General features: G+C 43.6%; 1 protein-coding gene across 1 annotated transcript in view; it reads left to right on the top strand.

Annotated features, from left to right (window-relative positions):
* The window catches only part of LOC126236949 (pyridoxine/pyridoxamine 5'-phosphate oxidase-like), a 184,837-nt gene that overhangs the window by 104,842 nt on the left and 62,472 nt on the right, over positions 1–17,523 (top strand). The window contains exon 2 of the mRNA XM_049946648.1: positions 14,393–14,541. Coding sequence (XP_049802605.1) covers positions 14,393–14,541 — 149 coding nt within the window. The remainder of the gene's footprint in view (positions 1–14,392; positions 14,542–17,523) is intronic.

Raw genomic sequence — 17,523 nt, forward strand, 5'->3', positions numbered from 1 at the left:
GCAAATGGTTGCGCATGTGCAGGATGAGGAGTGAATGCGGTGCAACAGGTCCACCTGGCAACTAGCCTACCTAAACTACCCGCACCTGCGCCCTGGTCACCTGGCAGTGCTTTGCCCCATGGGGTATCATTGGAACAGCCTCTACCCAGTCTGTCTCTGGCCCTGCTATGGTCTCCTTCCAGTGCCGTGTTCCTAGATGCCATACCAGATGTCCCGCTAACTTCTCTCTCATTGCGGTAAGCGCATTCTGTACAGCATATATTGTTTACACTACGTTCTGTATAGTACCTCAGTTGGTACTTTATCTGTCCACTAAATTTTTAAAAATTCTTTGATCTCCACATTTCAAATGATTCTAGTTGCTTCTTTTCTGGATTTCTGGTGAAACATGTTTAAGTTCCATACAGTGTAATTCTCCAGACATATACATTCACGAACTTGTCCACGTTCATATCAGCGTCTATTAGCAGTAGAACTCGTTTACTGAAGAAAGATATCTCTGTACCCATCTCCTTATGATATCTTTCTTACTTCCACCTTCAGTGGTGGGCGGTGGGAATTCCAGATAACCTTCAAATGACCTTTAGATGGAAATCGCTAACGTCAGCATCAGCTTTCCTGGAATCGCAATATCGGCAGAATTTTTTCCCAGAATTCTCTCCTCCTCCCCAATTTCCTGAAATTCCCTCCCCCCTCCATCCCTCCCCCTCCCCCTGTGCCCAATGTCGTTACACAGGAAGGAATGCAGTATCCAAAAGAATTTAAAAAAAAACATGGCCCTTTCACTCTATTATCTTAGTCCCACTGCTTGCCAGTTTATGTGAAATCTATTACCATTGGCCACAACTAGATGCATAGGCTCTCAGCTAATCGGTTTGGCGCCCTGGTGACTGACATTGAGGCCAATAGCGTGCTAGTCCGGCCTCCCAATTCCTTGAGCAATTTTACTTCTTATAAATCGATTGCGTTATCACCATCATTCATTATCTGCACTGCAATTCCAGGAAATTCTGGGAAAAAAATTCCGCTGACATTGTGATTCAGGGAACACATGCAGACGTTACCAATTCCCACGAAAATGTCATTTGAAGGTTATCTGGAATGCCTTTTGACCTCCTACTACCTTTGTCTCTGTACTTTTTTTTCTTAAGCTATCTTCTCTGTCAAATATGCTTTCCTCCCATTGTCCAAAGTCTCGCTTATATCCGGCAAGAGGAGCCATGTTGTCTATGAAAATCTGCATTGTTATTTGTTTCCCTTACTCTTTTATTACTCTTCGGAAATTTCCTTCCACTTTCTTCATTGCTTCTTACACATAAAAGTTGAGCAACAGTAGCGATATGCTGCAACCTTCCTTAGTATATAAAAGTCATGAAATCGTCTTTCTTGGCCTTTCACTACTATCAGATTTATAGCTGCTCATTCCAGAACATGTTGCAGCCTCATTTCAGTCATCGTGATAGATACAAATAAACATAGCACATAAACTACAATTTTTATGTTCTCACAAAAAGCTTGTGTTCCAGAACATACACTGACAAGCCAAAACATAATGAACACCTGCTTAACTGCATGTTGGTCCGTCTTTGGAATTCAATATAGAAGCGATTCTGCGTAGCGTGAATACTAAAAGTACGTGGTAGGTTTCCGAGGTTTGTGGCATCAGGTAGCAATGCACGTCACATAATACCCAAAACATATTTTTGGTAGGCCAGACGTCAACGTGAGTTCACTGTCACGCTCCTCAAGTTACTGTAGGACGTTTCTTGGCTGTTACCTTGACAGTTATCCTGCTGGAATATGCCATCACCATTGGGGAAGACGTCAAGCATGAAGAGATGCAAAGGGTCCGTAATATTGTTTACGTAGTCCACAGCAGTCACGTTGCTTTCGTTTAGAGCCACAGGTCTCATGGAAGCCAAAGTGAATGTCCTCAGTAGCATAATACTGCCCCCCCTCCCTCCCCGCTTGCGACCGTGGCGAGGCACATGTCTGAAGCAGATTTTTCTGGATGGTGGCATATTAGGACATGACCATCGATCTGGTGTAACAAAAAACGCGACTCATCCGATCAAGTGACACGCTTCTGCCGATTTACGATCCAGTCTCCATGAGCTCGAGCACACTGCAATCGTAACTCACGATATCGTTGGGTCTACATGGGGACACGTAGGGGTCTCTGGTACATAGACCCATGTTCAAGTATGCCCGCTGAATGGTGTGCTCCAAAACATTTGTGACTGCACCAGCGTTGTACAGCGTGGTCAGATCTCCCACATATCGCCGCCTGTCTTACTTTACAGGGTGGAGTAGACTCCGACCTCCAGGTTCTGCGATGAGGCTTGGACGTTCAGCGTCTTGCCGCCTACTCGACGTTTTACAGTTCATCAGCCAAGTTCCATAGATGCTCACGATAACACCACGGTAACAGACGACCAGCTTCACCGTTCCCGAGTTGCTGATTCCCAGGCGCCACGTCATAACGATCTCCCAGTGTCAAAGTCCATTTGTGGCCCAAATTGTCTCTAGAACGAGTCTCTATTTGATTCAGCTCCGCTTATATCCTTTCCTTAACGCGCCTCGTGCCCGCAGCACCACTGGTTGGCATTCAGTCTCAAGGTGGGCAGTGTTCATAATGTTTTCGTTGATATTAGGATAAATATGGAGCTAGCTTCTCTGCTCGATGCATACGTAACTCCAATACTATCAGAATACGTTCTAATGCTCTCGCTTATGAAACTGGAGCAGACTGGCTAGTTTTCTTTTGAAATATGTTGAGAGACATTTTCTTACATAATGACATAAGGAATGGATAACGAATAAACTATATGTAAATGTGGTAGAAGTACAAGAGACAAGGTCAATTTCAAGGTACGGGACGCTGAAATGAATGTGAAGTGCCAAAGAGTGCTTGAGCGCAATGTTTCCGTCAAGATGAGTTGCAATGAACGGTTAAGAAGTCAAGGAGCCGGTTGAAGGTCAGCTTACGTAAGCAGGTGGACGGCGCCGCGTGGTTGCTGGCTGTACAAACACAACAGCCTCCAAAGAGATGCTACACGTATAGACGTAAGCCAGTGGTCGCCCGACGCAGCTCGTGGGCCTTTATGCGGCTCTTCGTCCCCTTGAATGTGGCTCTGCAACAAAATACAACATGCGAGCGCACACAAACAGTGCGAATGAAACTTCGCGGCCTACGCACAAAAGTAAGTTTTCGGCCTGGGCGTTAGACGGGGGTGTAGATGAGTCAGACCATTTCCACTCTGCGCCACCCGCACACACTTTTCTGCTTGTGACAATGTGTTCGAAATTGGAGGATGAATAATGGTTGTAAGTCAGGCACGCGGGATAATTTTTTCACGTCCTGGAGTTCACGCAGTATGAAGCAGCGACAGAAATATCTACTCCGTTGAACAGTGTGGAACTGTTTCTCGTGAAGGTAGAAAAAAGAGTGCTATCGGGCGAAAGAAGATACGTATACAAGCAGTGAACTAACGATGAATCATTTGGAAAGCGATTTAATAACAACTGAGTCGGAATTAAGTGAAACGGATGACGATAGGAATAAAGAAATATAAGCTTATGGAATCACAAATAAAAATACCTGTACATATGACTAGTTTTCTTATTTATATTTTTACATTGTTAGTAAGTGTTTGTGTCTTTATCTTTAAGCAAGTACTCTGAAGTGAAGATTTAGCCGATTTTTAATGCCTAGTTTGTATTCCTGATTCACAATCAGCCGAAAAACTAGAGTTTACTGTTCTTTCCTTATTCGATTCTATATGTGCATACGAGCAGTCATTTTCTAGCATAACTTTATCAAGAGTAAACTGGGAAGTCATCTTATTGCTGAGAACCTGGAATCTTACCTAAAATTAAAAACAACATAGAAATCTGATTCACCCAAACTTTCCATGGAGATGAAGGCCATTGTTCACATCAGTTTTTGTCAGTCACTCTCAAGATTTAAATTTATGGATACCTTACAATCGAATTTTATCAATAAATAATATCGTTACTATGACATAAAATTTTATTCAACATACGTAAGGTTTGTGTAAGACTTGAAATGTAACGTTAAGTTTGATAAATTAATTTTAGGGAGCTTTGTAGAGTGTAAGAAGATGTATTGTCGAGTATTGAGAAAGGTATGTTGAGGTGGTTTGGACATACAGACAGGATGGATGAAAGGAGGTAGACGAGTTTAGATGGAAAAATAGGAAGGGGTCGACTTCAGCGAATGAAGTTAAAAAAATTGGTTCTTAAAAGTAATTTCAGACGTCGTACTACTGATAAATGACGCTCTTGACTAATGAGTTTATCAACCTCTGATGTAAGCGAAAAAAATCCGCTGGCAGTTACGTCTCCTTCTAGAAGCTGATCTCTGTCCTTAGCCTTACGTATTAATTTTACTGATGGAAAAATGGAAATGAGCGTTTGGCGGCATTGGCCGGGAGGCTCCTTGCGGGGCAGGTCCGGCGGCCTTGGTGCAGGTCTTATTACATTCGACGCCACATTGGGCGACCTGGGCGCCGGATGGTGATGAAATGATGATGAAGACAACACAACACCTAGTTCATGAGCGGAGAAAATCTCCGACCCCGCCGGGAATCGAACGCGGGCCCGTAGGACGGCAATCCGTCACGCTGGCATTACGCTGATCCTTAGCAACCAAGTAAAAAGACGCAGTGGGTAGAATGCTGGACTCGCACTAGAGAGATGCGGAGTTCGAATCCTTGTCCAGCCATCCAGATTTCGATCTGTCAAGGTTCCATAAACTGCTTAAGGCGAACGACAGGATGGTTCCCTTCAAAACGACAAAACCGATTTCTATTCACACACATGTACCATCCGAGCTGGTGCTCCGTCTGTGACCGCGTCATAGACGTTGCTTCTTCCTCAGGAACTCTTTGAGCTTCGTCAAAAGGTGGTAATCAATAAAGATCTGGTTCAGAGTGTAGGGTGAAAGAGTAGAGAGATCGATCCTGCACCTAACAGACAGACTCTGCCTTATTTATCTTTGGTTTAGTACAGTAGCTTCGACGACGCGGGGATGATACATACTACAAGCAGGACACGGTTTGGCACCCACCGATAGTTGTGGCGCATTCTACAGACTGGCGTGAGCAACTATGTCGAACAGGTTGCAAGCAGGAGTGGTCTGCGATATCGTTTATGAAAGTGAATAATTTTAAGAACGGTTTTAGTTCCGTAGCTGATGAGTGTATTTAATTTAAAAGGCGACGGCTGAATATCGAACAGCGATGGCAAGCTCAAAGAGAACTGTGTAAAGCGAGTGATTGTGACTATAGAGTGAGTGTGAGCATATCACTTATGCTTGAAGAACATTAAAATCATGGTTTACTTAAACGGAGTTTCTATTCATGAAGACTATCACTATTGTTTTATTACTTTGGTGGGAATAAATAGTCGGAACCCGTGGAAGTAGCAATAGGGTGCGTATCTATAGGAGCACGGTTAGGAATTTCAATAAATTGGCAAGTGTATCTTGGGCGTGAGTTGGCCTTCCTGTGCTGACATAATTTAAAAGTCAGATGCCTAGGACTTTCGACACCCAATTATTTCAAACATTTCTTTAACCAAAAAGAGAGGCGGCTTATAAGGGTGAGCAATCAAAAATTTCCCATCCACATTACTCCTGCAAGTTTCTGGTTGCAGCAGCAGTAAGATAACGGGCATAGCCGTGAAAAAGCACAGTGTCACGAGAAATTACTCCACGCTAATTGTTCTGGATTGCTCGTCGCAGTTTTCTTATGATGATACAATACTCTGTCCATCGTTGACAAATGCTGCGCTATTATCACCCCAAAAGCACCGTCACCATTAGTTTTCGTGTTGACAGAGTTTGCTTGAATTTTCGGAGCTTTTAGGTGATTACGGATGATACCATTCGGGTGATGGGCTCTTGGTCTCTGGTGTTAAGAGAGACAGTCACGTCTCGTCAAAAGTAACAACTTGATCGATAAAGTCATTTCTATCTGCATGATACTATGTCAGAAATATCAATCCATCAGTCTTCTCTGTACTTCGTGTTAGTCACCCAGTTGCTGGGGAACCCATCGGGCACACACTTTGTTAAAGCCAAGACATACGGGCACAATTCCATCAGTGAAAAAACGAAAAATATTTGGGGAAGAAATGTGTGACTCGTCCGGAGTTACGTGTCTCTCCTGCATAATTCCGCTTTTCACTCGATTCTTCAAATAATCTATGATGAGTGACGAACGCACTGATCAAGTTTGCTCAGGCACATTTGTTCGTCCACAGTTCAACATTTCACACCACTTCCCCGCGTTTCTTTCGCTCATTAGTGCATCACCATACACGTCCTTTAATTGACGGCAAATTTCTGCAGGTTTCAACTTCCGAACATTCAAAAATCGATGTAACACCGCGAGCCTCACAGTCGAAGGGATTTCGTATCGCACAATTCATTCCCAGAATCACAGAACTTGTTTTGAATGGCACTCATGCAACACAGAGACATGATGTCAAGGAAATCAGTATACCTTGCACAGAAGTCAGATATCAATCTGTGCGCCGAGAAGTGCAGGCGGTTATTAATTTCTAGATGGCCCTAGCAGAATACTATCAAACTTTCGCATTTGGTCCCGACATCCGAGTTCCTGTAACAGGAATGTAAGCTCAACAACGTTCATGATACTAGTATATTAAAACGTGCTCCGCCGATAGTGGAACTCCACCACACAGGCCACACGTTTGCATAAAACAAATCGAACGGTCGCCTTTGAATACATTCATAACAGAAATCTAGTCATCCGATTTACACTTATTGTTTGTCGAGGTTCCGTAAATTCGTCACTACATAATCAACATTCTAGTAGGCTTTCGTGAAATTTGATAGATAGCATCCCCAGCGTAACCCATATTTCATTAAATGGCGCTCTCACGCCTAAAAGATCTCAGCTACCAATATGTCTTCTACTATAGATACAAGCAATAAATTATTTTACAACAAAAATCTGTGACAATCATTGCAGTACAGAAAATAGTTAATCCGTTTTCCTCTCTTGAACTGGCTTGTACACCTTAATTTCCAGCTGCACTAGTATTAGTTTTCTTCCTTGGCAAAAAAGTAGATGAACCAAAGAAAACTTCCACTACTGGGATGCAAGGCATCTTAAGTGCGGTACGACAAAAACAAAAGACCACCATAAAAGTGCCCATACAAAAAGGGCACGGCTGACTCTGAAGGTGGATGGACATCAGAAGTGCAGTTTACGCAGCTGCACGCCCGAAATTTTACTGAACAAAAAGTAACAGAGAACACGTATTGTAGAGGAGACAAAGATTGGAATATATTCAATAAATAATTGAAGATACTGTGTGTAAGTGTTGTTCTGAGGTGAAGAGGTTGGAGCAGGAGAGGAAAAAGTTGCGGACCGCATCAAACGGGTTACAAGATTGATAACTTAAAAAAAAAAAAAAATTCTGTCGAAGTTTTCGTGATCGCGCTACTGCAAAACAGGTCTGCGCATTTAGTAATAAAAAAAAGAATAACTGTCGACAATATTTTACAAGCCCGTAACATGACATTAAAAATACCAAGATCACATAATAAATAAGTAACCATAACAACTGTGAAAGGTATCAATCCATCAAGTGCTACTAGTATGTCACATAGTCCTGTGTCCATCTGCTGTGGGAATACTGTGCTGTGATACTCAACACGGGCGATAGTAACCGATCACGCAGCAGGGGCGACCGGTAAAAGGCGCTGCCAGATGGCTTTTTGCGTACACTGAATACCGGTTACCGGTTCCTTGCGGCAAAACGCTGAGGTGGCCTGCGGCAAAAAGCTGAGACGGCGTCTTTCCCTCCATACACGCCGCCGTAATGTCTTCTGTCGACAACGTTGGTAGAATCTACCTGTTCAACAGCTCCAGGCACGATCAACGTACCAGAGCAAAGGACAAGGTGCTATAAAATCTTTTTATTTCTCTCTCAGTGAACACTAGACAGTTAATGAATGTACAGTGACAAGAACAAGATTCTCTTGGATTGGCACTTCATCCCGTGTTCCACAAACGAACAAATAACTGAATGAGTGGTCGGCTAGACTAGTAGTACACATCAACTCAGCACTCACTTCCTGTTTTTGCATAAAGTGGTCAGCCGGCCGCTGGTGGCCGAGCGGTTCTGGCGCTACAGTCTGGAACCGCGCGACCGCTACGGTCGCAGGTTCGAATCCTGCCTCGGGCATGGATGTGTGTGTTGTCCTTAGGTTAGTTAGGTTTAAGTAGTTCTAAGTTCTAGGGGACTTATGACCTCAGCAGTTGAGTCCCATAGTGCTCAGAGCCATTTGAACCATTTGAACCATAAAGTGGTCAACATTCAGGGAGTCAAATTCACGTAAATTTTTGTGTGTTAGTAGCTGCAGGAACAGTCAACATAACATAGAATTTTAGAAAAAAATGACATACTGTCCATGAAGATTAAGTAATTAAGTAATTATGTCCATTTATATGTATTTTTTCCATGACATTATCACGCCTTTCAACGCCTTGAGAAAACAGTATCTGATCAGAAGTATTCAGACATCCATGTGCTATGCAGAATTGACCACAAGGTGTCACGAGAGGCGGATTTGTCAGTATAAAAGAAGGCGTGGAGTAATTTTTGTCAGTGCAGCTGCAGTATGAGCAAAATGGGTCGGATAAAAGAGTGACTTCGAGCCTGAACTAGTCGTTAGATGTCACCCAAGGAACTGATCAATCAGGAGCATTTCAACTCTTCTAAAGCTGCCCAAGCTGACTGTTTGTTGGTGACATCACTGTCAAGTGGAAACACGAATGAACAACCACAAGTAACCACGACCAGGTGGACCTCATGTACTACGGACAGGGACCGTCGAGCATCGCGGAGAGTGGGCGTAAACAATCGCGTGAAATCAGAGAAAGAAATCACTCGCGAGTTCCAAAGTACTACCAGTAGTCAAGCTAGCATAGTGACAGAGCGAAGGGAGTTAAAAAGAATGGTGTACAGTGACCGAGTAGCTCCTCATAATCCATACATTTTTGTGCCCAATGCTAAACGACGCTTGCGATGGTGTAAAGTGCGATGGCACTAGGCAGTGGATGATGAGCGGAAATGAGTGACTTGGAGTGCTGAATCACGCTGTACCCTGTGGCAATCCGACGGAAGGGATTTTTTTTTTTTTTTTTTTTTTTTTTTTTTGGCGAGTGCCTGGAGAACGTTAACTGCGCCGCGTGTATGCCAACAGCGAAGTACGGAGGACACGTTGTTACTGGGATGTTTTTGATGGTTAGTGTAGTTCCTGAATATGGCTGACGAAAAAGGTAAATACGACAGGGTGTGAACACATTTTACAGCATTGTGTACTGCATACAGTAGAGGATCAGCTCAGAGACGATGACTGTATCCCCATGCTCGCTGTGTACAGCAATGTCTGTGAGGCAGCAGTTTGTGGACAACAACATTCGTGAAAAAGACTGGCCTGCCCAGAGTTTCAATCGGAACTCAAAGGAAAACCTTAAGGATGAGTTCGAAGATCGACTTCGTTCCAGACCCCAGCATCCTCCGGTTTTGGCTTTGAGGAAGAGTGGACTGCCTTACGTCTATAGACATAACAGCTCATTGAATGTGTTCCCAGCAGAGTTAAAGCCATCATAAAGGCGGAGAATGGACACAGACCATATTAATTCCCACTAATAGATGTCCGGATATTTTTGATCAGATAGCTTATTACATCAATGCTTGCAGCACGTGCCTGTACTCTGAAAATTACCAGTGACTGATCGAAACAGGGTTTGGCGTTGGCAAATGAATCATAAAAAATAAAGCACAGAACTGTCGCCTTCGCCGCGTCCTACCACCCCATTTTTGATACAACGCCCCCCCTCCCCCCTGCACCGCGCCTCACCCTCCCTGCCACCTTTTTTCTTTCCACTGGCTTCTCTAAAATGTGAAGATGGCCCCTAGGAGGTGATAAAGCACTCTGGGGTATACCACACATGATTAAAACACCCCAGTAAGAATCAGAATTAGAGACAGCTGTTGCGTTGGGGAGAGTATGTGCATGTGTGTGAGAGAGAGAGCTGTTGTCGCCATGGTATTGGAGTAGCTCAAAGTATCGAGTGTCTGTGCTGTGGCCATCTGTCTACATGAGTGCTGAGCTCATGGTGGGCAAGAAGAGAGTATTTGATAGCGGTCATATCGTTAATATCCGTTACAGGCACTGGGCTTATCGTCTGCACAGTGTCAAGGGTTAACTACGAATTCCTTGCCTCCGGGAAAGCCACCGACACCGCCTTAGTCCACAAATGCAGACAACAGAATGATTATAGTCGATGGTAACGGCAGATAGATGGCCCACATCGCGGCAAATTCTTCGCCGGTACACGGGACACTCATTGCTATTGTTACCGTGCCATTTTCACTCTGATTTGTGTAATTCTCTCGTATTCCTCGTGAAAAACACGAAGATTTAGAGGAAACATCGTAAAAAAGAACTACTTTTTCTTATTAGTCACACGCTATTGTTGACTGTCCACCTCTGTAACCGAGTGATCAGCACGGCTGACTACCATGTGGAGGAAACCCAGGTTCGATTCCCGGTACCGCCAGAGATGCTTCCTTGGTGGGTGCACTGGTACGGGGACACTCAGCCTCGTAAGGCCAATAGAGGAGCTACTGAACCGCTTAGTAGCGATTTCAAGGTCAAGAAACCTGACAACGACAGGGAGGGCGGTGGGCTGACCACATGCCCCTCTGTACCGCATCCGGTAACATCATTTACAGAGGAAGGTTGGTTCTGATTGGCCGCTCAGTGCCAGACCGGGAAAACTTACTTTATCTTACCTACCTATTGTTGGCTCTAACCACTTGAGCCGCTTTGAACCCGAATACCACTCCTTTTGCAGTATCTTTTCCTCCGTAGTACTATTTCATATTCTTCCTCCCATGACGTTTTTCCTGCTTAGCTATCGTTTACATTAATTATACAACTTATATTCTGTTAATGTTTCATAGAAAGCCGCCCTTCATGATTATGACTGCCTCCATTAGATTCCGCCGGCCGAAGTGGCCGTGCGGTTAAAGGCGCTGCAGTCTGGAACCGCAAGACCGCTACGGTCGCAGGTTCGAATCCTGCCTCGGGCATGGATGTTTGTGATGTCCTTAGGTTAGTTAGGTTTAACTAGTTCTAAGTTCTAGGGGACTAATGACCTCAGCAGTTGAGTCCCATAGTGCTCAGAGCCATTCCATTAGATTCCGCCGATCCACTAATTATCAGCAAACACGCACACTCGAATTCCAAAAACATCGCGCTGTCGGCACTGAAAACTCAATGAATGACCGTCTGGAAAAGAGCTTGGCTCCAGGTAGATATAATCGGCTCACAGAGAGAAGAAACGCGCACCGTGCTGCGAGACATTTTGTCGAGTTCGTAAGCGATTTGTTTCTCAGATGTAGACGTAAATGGAAGGTATATCACTGTGAAGTACTAGTTATTTTGTGAAGCGTCTTGTGACAATAGACAGTCTGGTTCTTAGATTGTAAATATGCAGTGTGTCCCAGAAGGGATGGCCATTGTTGAGGCATATGACAGGAACCATCATTCGAAGCAAAAAGGTTTGATAAATATGAGCTGTAAAATGCATACCTTAAGACTACGAGCACTTCTTCAGTAGAAGAGATGTGTGTCACAGTAGCAAAGATGAACAACTGCTCGTAGCTCTTAAGTTATGCACGGTAGAGCTTATGTTTATTAGATTTTATCGGTTCGAATGATCGCTCCTGTCGTGTCTCTCAATATTGGCCATTCCTCCAGGAACACATTGTATAACGCATGGCGAAATCACTGTGGCATTTATATGCGCCTATTTTTCCTTTGAAGCCAGATTTTTGTTCTTTATCTTTGTAACACCACCATAATCAGGTGGATATTGCTTTAGCGTAAGGAAAACCATATTTTTACTACTATTACTCCCTTTTTACAAAAAGGGCCTTGAGAGGCCCGTCAGGTCAAATGGTTCAAATGGCTCTGAGCACTATGGGACTTAACTTCTAAGGTCATCAGTCCCCTAGAACTTAGAACTACTTAAACCTAACTAACCTAAGGACATCACACACATCCATACCCGAGGCAGGATTCGAACCTGTGACCGTAGCGGTCGCGCGGTTCCAGACTGTAGCGCCCTTAGCCGCTTGGCCACCACGGCCGGCCCCGTCAGGTCACAATGGTACAGTCAATGACAAGCATTATTTCATGAGAACATTTTTTCCTCTCATTGACATGCAAGAACACCTTACATTCGTAACACATAAAATGAGATCCCGATTCTATATCATACATAGCACTGTTTTGACATCTCACACGACTAGAAATAAAAGTTTTCATTTAAAATGAAAATTCCTTCTTTCTTTTTATGTTCTGAAGAGACTTGTGATATATTTCTTCCTATCACTGCTATCTTAAACTTGCTTTTGTTTGGATTCTCGATAATTAGTGGAAGTATTCTAGTGACGGCTGATACAGGCATGGTGTTATTTTTCGTTCGTTTGGCCGGTAAATTGATGAGTCCGAATTCTTCAATAACTTATTCTATTCCAGAAGGACTACTTTCCTCATTTGGTGTATCTGCATTATATGGGAAATCCACTTCGAACAACGCCAATGTCTCTTTATCTTTCAACTTTCTTGTCACAGCTTAATATGAAGAAAAATTAAGCTTTAGGCCTGAAGGGAATTAAAAGTACGGAATTTTTCATACGAACGTTTTCTAAAAATCTTCAATATTTTGTGCTTCTGGAACATTATTAGCGTTAATAAACTTGCCACGAAACGGAGAAAAAATACAAAGACCAGATTATTGCAGGACGAACTCATAATTAAGTACAGAACGACCAACTTTCAGCTGCACGCAATGAGCGAGGTGACGCTGTGATTAGAACACTGAATTCGCATTCGCGAGGACGACGATTCAGATTCCTGTCCGGCCACTCTGATTTAGGTTTTACTAAATCGTTTAAGGCAAATTCCGGGCTTTTTGTGCCTTTAAGAGGGCAGGGCCAACTTCCTATCCCATATTTCCTTAACCCGATCTTGTGCTCCGTCTTTAATGACCCCGTTGTCGACGGGACGTTACACCTTAATCTTCCTTCCAACCAACACCACGCAACTAAATAGCGTGAGGACTGCACTCGCTGAAATTCAGACCACTCTGGAGCAACAGATAAAACATCCGTGAAAGTTCTGCAATGTGTTAACAATGTACCAATCTAGCAAGATAAACTCCCTACCTCATCCTACACAGATTTAGTTGTAAAATGGCCCAGTGTACAGCTCGTCAAAAACAGGAAGAAGGTGTAGCGAACTGTGGATAAAGAAGCAAAATAGATACAGTGAACGATCCAAGCTAAAGATGTGCAACATTGAGAGAGTTGCAAGAATCGTGGCCTCGTGGTTGTGTGGTCACGGTGTTGGTCTGCGAGGAGGGTGATCCATGTTCAAACCTCCCGTGGGCCTACCCTTTTTTTTTTTTTTGCATAAAAATATGAACTCTCCGTCCGTCAGTGACGTGTCTGTTCTCCTTCTGTAGCCTTGGCAATTGTCATACTATACATTGTACATTGGTTATAGAATATGAGTAATGTGGTAAGAATATATTACCGTCGAAAGTAAACGTGATGAATAGTGAGAGCAGAAATGGCAACAACAAATGAACTGCTGTGAAATATGTTACAACGAAGGAATTCACGAGTCAAAACTTCCAATACGGGACGTAAGAGTCATAGCGTGTGGTACTTGTGTAAAAGAAACACGAGGTACATACGTATGGAGATTCGTCCCTTACACCACGCTCTTCCAAACGGACGTTACGCCACGACACAAACACAAATTTGAAAACAGCGAAAAGACAGTGATTGGACAGATAGTCATAATTTTATGGAAAAAAAGGCACGAGGGAGAGTTGAAGATGGCTCTCTCCGTTTCGGAGTCGAACACCGTGGCCACATAACCAACTGGCTACTCACATTTGCTCGATGTTGTACATCTTCAGCTTGGAGCGTCCACTGTTAGGATTTTGCTCTTTTTTCACAGTTCAGTACACCTTCTTCCTGCTTTCTTGCTTGACCTGTGTTCAGTTTTAGACAGGCTATCCCCTGGACCATTTTACCACTAAATCTGAGGGAGGTGCGATGGGGAGTTTCCCCTGTAAGAAGTAAGGGGCGCCGCAGTTCTGTAAGGCCTCAAACCGTACAGAATATTATATGCTCTTAAAAAATGGGAGAGGGGACTCAGAAGTTCCGACAGAAATAAAATGTGTTAATAATTACGGTATGCCAAATTGGGAGTGAGTGACGGGGCTGCTGTTGTGTGTTGCAGGAGAACGGAAAGACCATCGAGCCGTCCGGTCTGGCGCAGATCAAGTTCGATGGCGACAGCCCGTTCGAGCTGTTCCAGTCGTGGCGAAAAGACGCCATCAACACGGACCTCGTGCTGCCCGACGCTCTCACGTTCGCCACCTGCAACGGGTAACGACACCGACTGCTCTTCGTCTTGCCAGTAGCCTTGCCGCCATGGTAACACCGGTTCCCGTCAGATCACCGAAGTAGGCACACTGAGGAGCTACTTGACTGAGAAGTAGCAGCTCCGGTCCCGTAAACTGACATACAGCCGATAGAGCGATGTGCTGACCATATGCCCCTCCATATCTGCGTCCAGTGACGCCTTTGGGCTGAGTACGACACGGTGGTCGGTCGGTACTGTTGGGCCCTCATGTCCTGTTCGGGAGGAGTTTAGTGTGTTTTTTTTTACAATAACCAGGGACCAGTTGCTCGGAACCATGAAAGCGAATGACATGAAATAAAAACTCATGCCACTGTTTTGTAACATCTATAAAAATTAGTGTAAAGTTACAATCGATCAACGTCGCATTTACCGACGTGCCTGTAAAACATGTTGTTAAGACACCTTTAATGGGATTTTTAAGGGACTGCTGCATCAAAACAGCAGATTTTACTGGAATTTAAGGCTACACGTGAAAATTATGATACTTCAGCTACACATACACGTAATCGAGAATGGCCCTTACTCGATTTCCGTCTATCAGCCAATAAAGGCGGTCACACACGAAACTGCATGCTTGACAAGCACGCATGGCCAAGCATACTTGCGCAAGCGTGCACAAGTTTTTCGCTCCTCCACACAGCTCAAGCAGGCTTGCAGCTCAAGCAAGCTTCTACAAGCATCAGTTTGTTCAGCACAAAATGTCGACCTCAGACGAAGATGTGCAGACCTCGGCAGCCTTTTTTCGTTGTATTACGAGAACAATAAAAGAGGGAACTTGATATCTGTAGTAAGGAGTGGATAAAGAAACGAAAATATTATTCCCATATTACCTGTTAGCTGTAGACGAGCTACGGAAACTGTTTCACAGTATCGCTGTTGTTGTTCTCTATTTCTCCATGTAATATTATATTCTTTGTCTTTTTCTACATTACAGTGCAGCATTTGCAGAGGGCGAAGTATAAATTAAATCACTGAGTAGTGCTTCCACAAACCTTGCTATTCTTGGTACACAAGCTCAAACACGCGCGCGCTGGAACGCTTGCACAAGCATGCATAGTCGAAATTCGATTAAGCATAAACCTGTTTGTACAGTCCTGAAGCTTGCGCAAATTTATCCTGCACACGTAGGCGCAGGCAGTTCAGTGTATGGCCGCCTTAAAATAACCCGGTCTGTGACGTCATATAAACGTGTTTCTTGCGGTAGAACGGAACACCGAGAACATTTATTTCAACATTTATTCAGTACGGTTTTTACCATTTTGTAGAATGAAGTTTTGTGGCGACAGATTGACAACTATTGGAGGTCTATAAAAGGCAATATATGGTGGTGTGTTGGCGAAGTACATGAATGCAATGTGGCAAGAAGCTGTTTATTGGAACGGAGGTTGTGCTAGCAGATAGATGCGAAGTATAACCCGAAGTGTAACTGGGTTTGGAGGGTTTTAATTTGGTTGTGAGTTGCCGAAGCAAATAAGTATGTTTTGTAATATCCTATCATACTGGTGGTTCAGTGTTTAAGGACCAGACTGCAAATACAGATAACCTACGCTCTCACGTTCGACTAATGTTTCTATACATACAGAACTTTTGACAACATAATCAAGCACCAGTCGTTCGGAAATGTGAAGACGAAGTGGGTAAAGAAGAAACTTAGGTCACCATTTTGAAAGACTTATAAAAACGCTGGCAGCGTTACAATTGATCGACGTCACGTTTTCCGACGTTTCTGGACAACAAACTGTACCAAAAATGACTCGTTTTGTGGGGAACGTTAATGCCCGACTGCAGTAAACAGTAAATTTTCGTCACATTATAGTTTAAATCAAATATGGTGCATGGAAGCAAGCACTTGATACTGATTTTTTACAGTAGTATGCCCTGCACTAGACATCCTGATGGAAACAAAGTCACTGCGAGTGACCTCGGACCTGCGAGTGACCTCGGACCGTCGTTGGCGCCAATGTAATCGCTGGCTGCGCTGAACACTAACTGCATCAGTTAAATTTGTGTGACTGCAGTCCTTTTTCGGCAGTCGGTTGCTTTCGTGACATAGACATTCGTATATATTGTCTACAGCTCGGATTTTCATAGAGAAATTCATCAGAGCACTCCGTGGTCCAGTGGCTAGCGTTGCTGGGTTGCTGGGTTCGATTCCCGGCCGGGTAGGGGTTTCTTTCCTGCCCGGGGACTGGGTGTTCGTCTTGTCCTCATCATTTCATCATCATCATCATCGTTCGTGACAGTGGCTACAGTGGATTGCGTAAAGCAACTGGACTGTGTAAAAATTGAGACTTTGTACGGGCGCTGATGATCGCGCAGTGAAGCACTCACAAACCAACCATCATAATCATCACAGCAGTCCGTTGCGAAAGACTTTTTCGTTGTCCTTAAGGGGCTCCGGAACGCCCTATACTTGCAATGTTAAAATAACGCTTATAAATTACATCTTTCCTCACAAAGTATTTGAGGTAGGAAGTTGAACTTTTTACAGATTATTTATTGGAATATGGGCTACAACTTAACACAGGGATTTTACAAAATTTTAGTTCAGTTATTAAGGATGATTTTTTTTCAATTGTAATGAAAATTCACAACATTTTTTTGCAATTTTTTATTTATATATTCAAAAATATACAGTTTTTTGGAAAAAGGCTGTGTTAAATTATGCAGAAGGTACTGTGTAACATTTACTGAAAGTTTGAAACAAATATGTTTGGAAGATCCTTAGAAAACATGTAATTAGTATGAGAAAATAAAAGTTTTGGGAATCGAGCGACAAAGATTGGATTAACTTTTTAGTGCATTCCAGGTCCATAGGATGGATTATCTTCATCCTCTGCAAACTCCTCCTCCAGCTGCCTCTTGTTCCTCCTCCTGTTTACTCTTGCTTGTATTTCTAGACTCTTTACAGCCCTGTCTGCAGCCCGAAGGCGTTCCTTGTCTAA

The sequence above is a fragment of the Schistocerca nitens genome, chromosome 1, assembly GCF_023898315.1.
Source record: "Schistocerca nitens isolate TAMUIC-IGC-003100 chromosome 1, iqSchNite1.1, whole genome shotgun sequence".
NCBI classification, from domain to species: Eukaryota; Metazoa; Arthropoda; class Insecta; order Orthoptera; family Acrididae; genus Schistocerca; species Schistocerca nitens.